This window comes from Lethenteron reissneri, chromosome 46 (genome assembly GCF_015708825.2).
Source record: "Lethenteron reissneri isolate LAM-NWPU_2019-01 chromosome 46, ASM1570882v1, whole genome shotgun sequence".
Classification (NCBI taxonomy): Eukaryota; Metazoa; Chordata; class Hyperoartia; order Petromyzontiformes; family Petromyzontidae; genus Lethenteron; species Lethenteron reissneri.
In genome coordinates, this window is record NC_083824.1 from 3,364,000 (window position 1) to 3,374,572 (window position 10,573).

The following is a 10,573-nucleotide window of genomic DNA, read 5'->3' on the forward strand; positions in this document are numbered from 1 at the left end:
TACTAATTAAACAAATATAGGGCAACAACAGCACCAACAAATAAAAAACAATGGTATATGTCAACATCCTGGGGAAACCTTCATCCAGCAGTTAATTCACAGAGAGCTAAAAATTAGTCTTGTTTCTAATGGGACCAGCTTCCTTTAAGACTTAATGAAGCAGTGCAGCAGAACTGAGAATTTAAAACAAAGCAGTGGTCTATGGGCAAATGGTTACACAACTGACAAAGCGCGAGAAGGCATTCTCCAGGGGAAACAACAGCAATGCTTTCCAATTCTGAATAAACAAAACATGCCGGCAAGTCAAATCAGCCAATTAAAGGAGGAAACGTCTAAAGCGAGTCATTGTTAACTCATGCGTGTAAGTTTTCACTGTCAATGTTACGATTTGTAATGAATTTGTCGGGTTAGGCCACGTAATGATCTGACAAGATGATGTGTCGTAAAGGTCCTCCACCACCTAACACAGCCAAACAAATTTAACCGTCACGTGGTATACAAATATTTGAGCATGCTGAACATCAATTATGAACAAAGTCATTTTGGTTTTAGTGCTGAACAGAAATCCATTAAAATTAAGCCTGACAGCACAGTAAATAGGGCAGCAGTCTGGGAATCAGGTGTCCAATACAAATCCAGAGGTAATTTAATGCACAGCCCTGTACAAATTCACTCCTGGATGAAGACCTCTACATGCAATTCTGATTATGAGGGTAGGTTTGACCATTCTTCACCATCCTGGTCAAACATTGGCTTACAAAGAGTAAACAGATGAATGATACGAGGGCATCTGCTGAAGCTCAAGCTGTCCACAGCAGCTGTTGTATTGATGGCAATGCTCGCCAAGGTCAGGGCAAGAGAAAGAACACACACACGAGACAAAGACACCCCCCTTCCCCATATAGCCGAACAGACTGAATGTGAAAGTGACAGAATTTATGGGAAAGTGACAGATTTTTATCGGGCACCTATTGTAGCCAGGATGAAACATGACGGGTGGGTGGACATCACCATGCCCAGCCTTCACGTCCCCAGTGTCCGATGGCTTAAACACTGCACGAGGTATGCATTTAAAGCTGAGCCACCCTGGTGGAGGCCTAGGACCGGTTCATATATTCGCAGCTGTTATTGGTTTTGAGTGGGAATGTAACTCGGGTCACCGGGTGCATAGCACAGTGCTAACCACTACGCTACCGCTCCCCACACGGACACTCACTCACAAAAACACACACTTTCAGTCACACACTTAAGACACATGCCTGTATGTAAAATTGTAGATGCTTTCAGACACACACATCTTCAAACCTACATCTCTAATAGATATACACATAACTCGCATAACACAGCCCCTTACATATGCTAAGTTTTTATTCAGGGCCATCATGCTTTAAATCTAAAAAGCCCCACAAGACGAAAGCGCACTATTCCAAGGAAAATGGTGTGCATGGTTCCCACTCATTCTCTATGAATGTCACAAACACTGGGGATGCCTTAACTTTAAACTTGTCCTTTGTTGCTCTCTCATCTAAATCACACTTTGACATGCAACTGTCAATTCTTTAAAACTTCACCAGCAATTGGATTTGACTTGTACATTCGTGATCATTTACATATTATGACAACAGTCAGCCCTCTATATGTTTAATGTTTCTGTAGCTTAATTGCAATTGTCCTGCAAAGAGTCTAAAATCCATCTGCACAAGCCAGCTTGCTCGACAGATAATTGATTATTTAACAATGATTTAAGTTTGTGCAATATTTTAGATTTCTAATGCGACAGTTGTTTTGGTCTGTTTTGTATTTGCTTCATTGTATTTTTTTATGAGTTTGCCATTGTGGAGACCCAGGTCACTAGCAAATTAGACTCATCCTCATCTCCGAGTTCTCTCAAGGATAAAGAAAAATACTTCTTCACGTACAAACACACATTTATACAAAAGTATAAATACAAAGATCCCCCGTATAGCCTTTAACAAACGGTTGGGGCAAGTGCTGTCAACAAGCCCCTATGAAGGCCGGCAAGGCACACGAGGGGGTGAGTGGCCAGCATCACACTCAGCCACCTTTGTCTCCCTAGCGGCGACGTTTACACACTGCACTGGGTACACATGAGGCTGAGATGACCTAGGGGAAGCCCAGGACTGGTTAGATATTGGTCTCTGGTGTTGGCCATGAGCGGAAATCGCACTCGGGTCACCGGGTTCGTAGCGAAGCATGCCAACTGCTACACTATCACACATCTTCTCACAAAATCAATTTCAGACATGCTTGCACATATTTTAGACAATTACGCAGAAACATCTTCATACAACTGGTGTTCACCACTAAGTGGTGGTTGCAACACCACGGCGCTTGTGCCAGGCTATGTGCACTTTGAGGCCACGTGAAGTGTCTAAGGCTTCCTGCCAGATCACGGGACAGACCCAGGTGCCAGGGGTTGACTGACTAGATGACTGGCAGATGTACCACCTGTGCCTCCTACTGTGCCAACTTGCTGTGTTTTTGCCACCCGCAACTACCCTTGTTGTTATGAGCGTAGTTCATCTGCCCTCCGCTGATTTTGGGGGGCGACTGCCTCCAACTGCCCAGTAGCATCCTTCACGCGCCTCCTTCAGAGGCCGGTGGCACAAATATGAAAGCCCACTCAGCTCCATATCCTCTTGTACCGCATCAGTCCGTCTCTTCTCTAGCCCGTGGAGCGCCCGTTAAGCCCCATCTATCCAGTCGTACAGAAGCTGCTTGGGCATGCCGTGGCTGGGTATGCAGGCGACATGCACCAGCCACACGCACACACAATCTGCACACACACACACCCACCCACGCACGTCTGCACGACTCATTCACGCCGTGGCCGCCATCGCAAGCCGGGCAACTTCCGGCCACAGAACAGGACGTGATTCCAAAGACAAAGATTCCTCGTGTAGCCTTAACAAACTTTTGGGGCAAGAGCTGTTAGCGAGCACCTATGAAGGCCGGCACTACATACGAGGAGTGGGTGGCCAACACCACGCCCGGCCGCCTTCATCTCCCTAGTGGCAATGATTACACACCACACCAGGAACTCATTTGAGGCTGAGTCGACCTAGGGGATGCCCAAGAGCGGTTCAAATAACCGTCACTTGTGGTGGCTGTGAGTGGTAATCGAAACCGGGTTACAAGGTTCATAGCGCAGTGCACTCGCCACTAGACTACCGCTTCCCCCGCAGGACGTGAGTCACCCAGAGCGAGGGGCCTTGACAAGAGGAAGGGCGTGGTGCGTGGGAGCCCTGGGCGCAGAAACAACCAACGTGCTTTCTATTCATGGGCGTCTTTCTTCGAACAGACATCTTCTCCTTTCTCAAGGTTTCGAACACGTATTTCTTCCTCTCACGATTCCTCCAACAAGTGTTGTGCATGTGTGCGAGTGCAGTGGAGAGCGAAAGTGTAGTGGTTAGCGTACCGCGCTATGAACTCGGCGATCCGAGTTAGATTCCCACTCACGGCCACCAACACCAAGGGACGATTATCTGAACCGGTCCTGGGCATCTCCTAGATTTTTACGCCTCAAATTAGTAACTAGTGCGGTGTGTTAAACATTGCCACTTTGGATATCAAGGCGGCAGGACATAGTGCTGGCCACCGACCGCCCGTGTATCGTACCTTCTTCATAGGTGCTACTCGCTAACAGCATTTTCCCAAAAAGTAAGTGAAGGCTAAAAGATCTTTGTCCTTTTTTTGCAGCGGGGTTGTTGGCGGTGGAGGAAGCTTAAGACAGTGAGAGGCTGCTGCTGCTGCTGGCCTGGCTGCCACACCTTGCCTGACACGCGCATTCCACACATTTCTGCGGTGCACACCCTGTCTGAGCCAGCAGACCCCGAGTCCACACGAATCCTCCCTCCCTCCCCTCCACACTTCATGTTTCTCTAACTCGACATTTATACCCTCAACGCCTTCACCTACCCGGTCGGCATGAAGTCAAAGCATCCATGCGCTCCAATTAAACAAAGTGTAGCTTTAAAAGTAAAAATATAAACATGTAGGTGACATTTTATGCAAATATCCTGCTTCTTGGCTTGGTAAAGACTTTGTCAATCAAGTCCCCCCCCTCTCCATCTTCACGGCATGTGGAGGTACTCATCGAGCAGTGGACTGACAAAAAAGCTGTAAATGATTACGTTTTATTACCCTGTGTAATGACTCCGTTTTCTTTTGGGGATGACTAGAACGCCGCTGTTAATCTCCCGCACAGAAGCTGTTACAGGCTGATGTAAGGCTACATTGTGTTTCGAAAATGGCAGTGGAACAACATCCATTGTTGTACTGAGAATCTATGCTCCCCGCCTGCACCAACCCCGCACTGAGCCAGGGTGCTAAGGTATGCCCAAATCACCGAATGACCCCCGCAGGGCGTGGGGAGGGCCCTCGTCCATGGATTTATTAACACGGTTGGCTACGTACGGTGCGAAAGAAGTACAACTTTCAATTCAACATTTATGGCACTCAACATCTGACAGCTGCTTGCGATCTGCCCCCGTGGAGGCTTCAGATGATGGCAAAATGACACAGTCTCGGCACAAATCAAACCGCAACCAATGTCGTGCACGACAGAGATTCAAGATATTAAATTAAACAAATATTGTTGGAGTGGCAAAACTTGCACTTGTATATCCGCGCGAGCGCCCATTGAGATACATCTCTTTAATGAAAACGATATGGTCTTTCAAAATTTAGATGCATATACAGTATACACACACAAACACATTGTACACGCAGGCATGCGGCATGGCGGTTGTTTGACCATACTTCCCCACGCTGGTCAGTGCGGGTTGCCTATAGGCAATACTTTACAACTAAATTAGCTGAACTCCGTGTGAGATGTATAACTGGGGCTGATACTGTGACTGCCTTGGGGCTATGTTTGAAGAAAATGAATTAGGACGAGTGGGTCAAGTATATATTTAGGTTAAGGGGCAAGGGTAGGGGTAAGGGTTTTATATATATATATCTGGCTGGCTGCTAATGTGAGTGCTACGGTTACATTTCGAGCTGTACTCAAAGAAGAGTGAGTGTGGGCGAGTTAAATTAGACCCTCACTGTGGGCGATACGGTGAAGGGGATAGAGTTGGGATACAGGAATGGTTTCCATTACAAGTAAACCCAGGCACCCTGTGGCATCCCACCATTCACCAACCCGCACTGCCCAGCGTGGTGAAGTATGGTCACATTTCAGGGACACAAGTCGCTGTACAACTACCACGAGTCGCGTTCGTGCTGTGTAGAGCGAAGGTGAATGCAGTTGTCTGTAGACGATAGTCAGTCGCTTACATCCATTCTAGTCGCCTCTAAGTTGCATGTAGTTCGTCTTCAAGCCACCACCTCTCGTTACTGTAGTTGCATGCAAGTCACCTCTGGTTGCTTCTATTTCCTTGTTCTTGGTTCTTTCGGTAAAGTCACGTAGAAGGGAAATAATAAAAGTATTTTATTTTTATTACTATTATTGTATTGTTTTATTTTTCTTATTTTTATTTTATGTTTTCCTTTTCTTATTTTATTATTTCCCTTCTACCTGACTTTACCGAAAGAACCAAGAAGATGAATCCCTGCAGTCACGAAAGAAGCTTTAAATCGAAATTCGATTTCCTTCTCAATAATTTCTGTCTCCCAGAATTTTCTCGAGTCACCAACTCCTCTCTCTCTTTCTCCTCGTGTCGCTCCCACTCGCCACTTCTATTTCCCTCAAAGTCTCCTCTAATTCCCCTGTGGTCAACCTCGAATCGCTTCTTTAACTTTGTACGAGGCCCTCTCCCCGCCTCGCCTCGCCTCACCTGGGCTCGCACCGACTCCTCGGCCCGCACGGCGCGCTCCAACTCGGCCGCGCGGTTCTCCGCCGCGTCCGCCTGCTGCTGCAGCGTCTTGATCTTCATCTTCACCCCGTCCAGCGAGTTCACTCCGGCCATCGTCGACGAGTTAATTGGAACGGAACGATTGTAATTAAAGTGAATGTTTAGGTGGCCTCGCTCTCAGACGTCTCTCTGCTGCTGCTGCTGCCGCCGCCGCCTTTCGCCCTTCCGCGCCCGTGGTCTCTGTGGAGGGTCTTTGCATTTCCCAGCGCGGATCGGCCGATGCCGGCCTCTCCATTGGTCAACGGACGATGGCCGGTTTGGAGCGTCGGCCAATAGCGACGCGAGGCCTCGCGACGGATTGACCAATGGCAACGTCCGACAAGGAAGCCCCTCCCCCCGGCCATGCGCATCCGTTGTACGGATTCTACTGTCCCCTCTAGAACGCCTGGATTGGTTAGTGGCGCCGACCGGCGATGACGTAAATATGGTAACACTGATGCGCATGGCTGGGTGAGCGCATGGCTTATTAGTGTTACCATATGAAACGTGCAGTTAAATTGTCCTAAAATGTATACTATTTTACCTTGAGGGTGATAATTGTGACATCTACTTAAAACTGTATCTCACCTCGCTTGGTGCGAGAAGAAATCTACATTGCGCCATGTTCATCCGTATCATTCTTTTTGGCAAATTTGGGCTGCACAATATTTCGCTAATTCATTAACCCCAATTATAAACTCAAAACATTCGTCTAATTGTCTTTTAACTATCCTTAGAACAAGAACTGACATTGGTGATAAAGTCTTTGCCGTCACAGCACCAATGTTTTGGAACAACATTGTTTCCTACCTTCACATCGTAAATCTTCCTTTATAAAACCGTGCTGGATAAATCCACATATGCTAACTTTGACCTTTAGCCGTGATTCGAAAGGTTACCTTTTAATATGCATTTTTATTGGGGGACTGTGTGTTTTCTTGTTGTGGTCTGGAACTGTTGTTTTGCTGCTTTGCCCAAGCTTGCAAATAAGTGTAGTGTTGAAAAATCTGCAAGAATGTATGCACTTATTCAATTGAGGCTCAAAAGAAAGCCGTCTCTGGTGTGGACCAATCAGTTTCAAGGACAATGCATATATTATCAAAGTGTGTTTTTTGTTTGCATTTTGACCACAAGTATTGTGGTTAATGCACACATGATTCATTGTAAAAAGGTTTCAGTTTTGTTGCCAGAAAAAATGAGATAAACCCTATTATTGGGATTTAAATACTTTGTTTATATTTATTTTCAATTTTTGGATTGTAACTTGCTGACCCACCTCTACTGGACATCTGTGAAAATAGCTTCATAGCTTATTGGATTTCTCCTCCAGTCGAAATAAAATCAATCTTATTTTTGATTGCTTAAGGGTGTCCAGAGTGTAAAGCAACCCGCACTAACCTGCGTGGTGAAGTATGGTCAAATAAAACCGAATGATGACACGGCCTTCATCCAGCAGTGTACTGATCATGGTTGATGATGAATAAATTCATTTGAGCTTTGTCTTGTTTGGACAATACAAATAATTCGGTGATCCTGCTGCGTTGGCAGTGATGCACAAGCACAGTCAACAGCAACACTCAACACGTTCCGAAACGTCGTGAGAATTATTTTATTATGTTTTATTTTTATTATTTTATTACTTCCCTTCTACGTGACTTTACCGAAAGAACCAAGAAGACGGCGTGAGTAGGTTAAACCTTGAGTTTTATAAGGGCACCACGGGGTGACCAGCCCCTCCCCACCCAGCCCCACCCTCCCCACCCTCCCCTCCCCACCCAGCCCTCCCCACCCAGCCTCTCCTGCACGACGGACGGACACAATAATCCCCTGTGGGCTGGTGGAACCAGTGGGTTCCTACCAGTATAAATTCCTGTGACCCGAACACAGATGAAAATTCCTGGACTGTCCGGCTCAAACCCAGATAGGCGGCCAGGGCTTGCATTAGTGACTAGTGATAACCAGACCAATACCGAGCGCCCCCTTCATACACCTACACTGAACAGAGTGGTGAAGTATGCCTGACAAGGCGTGGAGAGGCAGTCATCCAGCAGTGGAGTGACAAAAGAGCTGTACATGGGATCATACCGTTGTAAACTTGACACTGCAATTTCATTGTCTCAGTGACACAGCGTGGTTGGGATGGACCCTGGTGTGTGGAAGTAAACAGGGCCCCAGTCCAATTTAACCCTCCTCTACATATCCTGGAGTCTTGGCCCTGGTCCAGTTACTCCACAAAGCACAGCTCGATAGCTACGCCACGAGGGCAGCTTCTGTTGAGGAGCACCTATTTAGGCTGGCATGATGACATGTGGTCATGATGACAGTGAAAACGGTTCCTACAGTACAGTACTCTATTTATGGCTGAGCTAACTTAGCAGAGGCTGAAGCCAAGCTACGCACGCCACTGGCCTCAATCTCTTGGCCACAGCTGCGTGAGTCAATGGGAAAGACAGAAATACTCTTGCGATGCTCTCGCGTCGCTGTAATTTTTGGCCACATTAAAGCACTGGCCCAGTCCCTTGGAATGCACCGAGACAGGAATACACTCTGCAGTGGTGGCTGCAGGAGTACTGCATCGCAGGGCATTGCACAATCTCGGCCAGTGACAAAATATACCAAAGGGAAGTTAATTGCGTGGCGGTGTTTGATGGTGCAAAGACAGCATTGGCAACAATCACATGGGGCTCACGGATGGGCCCAGAAAGCCACTTGCCATGTGAACTATTTGTAGGGTCGCCACCCTTTTTCACAAACCAAACGCGTGCACATTTCGCACTCAGCCCAGGTCTATCTATACCGTGCATTCTATTGCAGTCTACTGCACAATAATGTTAAACACAATACCGGTACCAGATATCGATACAAATTGATTCCTGCCTCCGAAACACAGACGTCAATTCCCAAACTGCCCAGGTCAAAGCTGGATTGGTGGCGGCCATGATTAGCTGCCATCTGGCTGGTTATTTTGGTAACCCAGGTTCAATTTGTAAATGAAACTCTATCCTGGTACATTGAGCTCTCACCTGTTTAAAGTAAATACACTGAAACGTCACGATTAAGTGGATTTGGAAGTTATATAAACCAACATCCTTCTGTCCTACGGGACTTGCTGCAGAGCATATCTGTTTGTGAAACATAGCACCTTCATGATAGCAGGGTGTGTTAATAATGGCACGAATAGCAATTATACTGATCATTCGTATAGCATGTTTGTATGCGTGCCGTTTGCTATGTATCATGTCATCCGACACCCTTGACACCATTGTAAACAAGATCGTGTCGAGGGATTACCCAGATGAAACACAGGTTTCTCACACTCTATGCGGGTTCGATTTGTGCGATTTAGCATTTATGCAGTTAACCTATTCTACCCAAAATTCTCTTCATGTGGTTTGAATTCACTCGTATGCGGCTATCCAGTCATATGTGGAACAACATAGTTGTGCGTACTGTACGCGCTTCTCGGCAGGCAGCTGTCTTGTGCGGTTTCGTTTTGTACGCCCTTTTGGAATGCATACTGTATGCTATACCGCATTAGCGAGGGATACCTGTAGTTATGGAATGCATCTACTACCGCATAAAGCGAGGGATACCTTTCGTTTTAAAACCCTACCGTGTGTCTCCAGCCCCTCCACCCCCACCAATGAACATTTCCAAGATTTCACTTTAGACTGTATTACGCTAAAATAAGAAGACAATGTAATAACTGGTATTGGCAAAACATCTCTAATGCTGGAAAATCACCTGCAAATTACTCAATTGGGATCACACACTGCAGCAGTAGCATCGCCCTCTCCTGTGACACTACTTCAGACTCTGTGTGCCAGCAGCACCTTGCTTCAGTGATGGCCCTGCGTCGTGATATCCTTGCGTAGTGAATACCAAATGTACTGAATTATTATAGTGCCTGAGTTACAGAGGTCATTGTTAGGGCCCATCCACCCTCCCTATAAATATTTTGTTCTGAACGAAATAGTTTGAGGGCTTTAGGGAACTGCTTGGCCCAAAGTTAGAAACACATTCCTTTCCACCACAACTACACCTCTACTGAGAACTCACCCAGCGATCCCACCACAGTGCCACGGTGCCCCAGCCTCACACGTGCTGGATGATACGCACGCATGCAAAAAGCACACTGCATATACACACTGGATTTGTGCTCTTTACACGTTTCTGTCTTGTTATTGTTGTTTGAAACTCATGGTTTGTGGGCCGGCACTATTATTCTGCTATGATGGGTGTTTGGTCAAACAATCCCCATGACTGACACGGTATGGGGAGGCCTTCTTCTAGCAGTGGAATGAAAGACTGTAGCCACATCACATTCTACAACCCTATTCTAAGTGGCCACTCTCAAAGCAACAGCTGGATGAAGTCTTCCACATTTTGGCACCTCAAAATCAGCAACAGCCATGTTCTATCCACTGCTATATGAAGACCTCCCGACGTAGTTGCAGCTGCACACAATGTCCGACGTTTCCCTCCACGTGTTAGGAGCTTCTTCCATTCATCCTTAAGTAGTGCCCACAACTTGGGAGTGAAACATCGGACAACACGCCGAGCAACGCGCAGCACAAACCCCAAAACACCGCGGAGAGCCGTCTGTTTCAATAATCACAGAAAGATCGGCCGAGTCTGACTGACAAAACCTCGAACTGCTCACCCACCCATCCGCACTGCATCGAGTCAGAGTTGGTTGCTGCTCAAAGGAG

General features: G+C 46.8%; 1 protein-coding gene across 1 annotated transcript in view; it reads right to left on the reverse strand.

Moving 5' to 3' along the window:
• Positions 1-6,061, reverse strand: part of LOC133354187 (tropomyosin alpha-4 chain-like) — a 32,077-nt gene extending 26,016 nt beyond the window's left edge. Inside the window, exon 1 of the mRNA XM_061570827.1 lies at positions 5,805-6,061. Coding sequence (XP_061426811.1) covers positions 5,805-5,936 — 132 coding nt within the window. The 5' untranslated portion in view covers positions 5,937-6,061. The remainder of the gene's footprint in view (positions 1-5,804) is intronic.
• Positions 6,062-10,573: the final 4,512 nt, after the last annotated feature.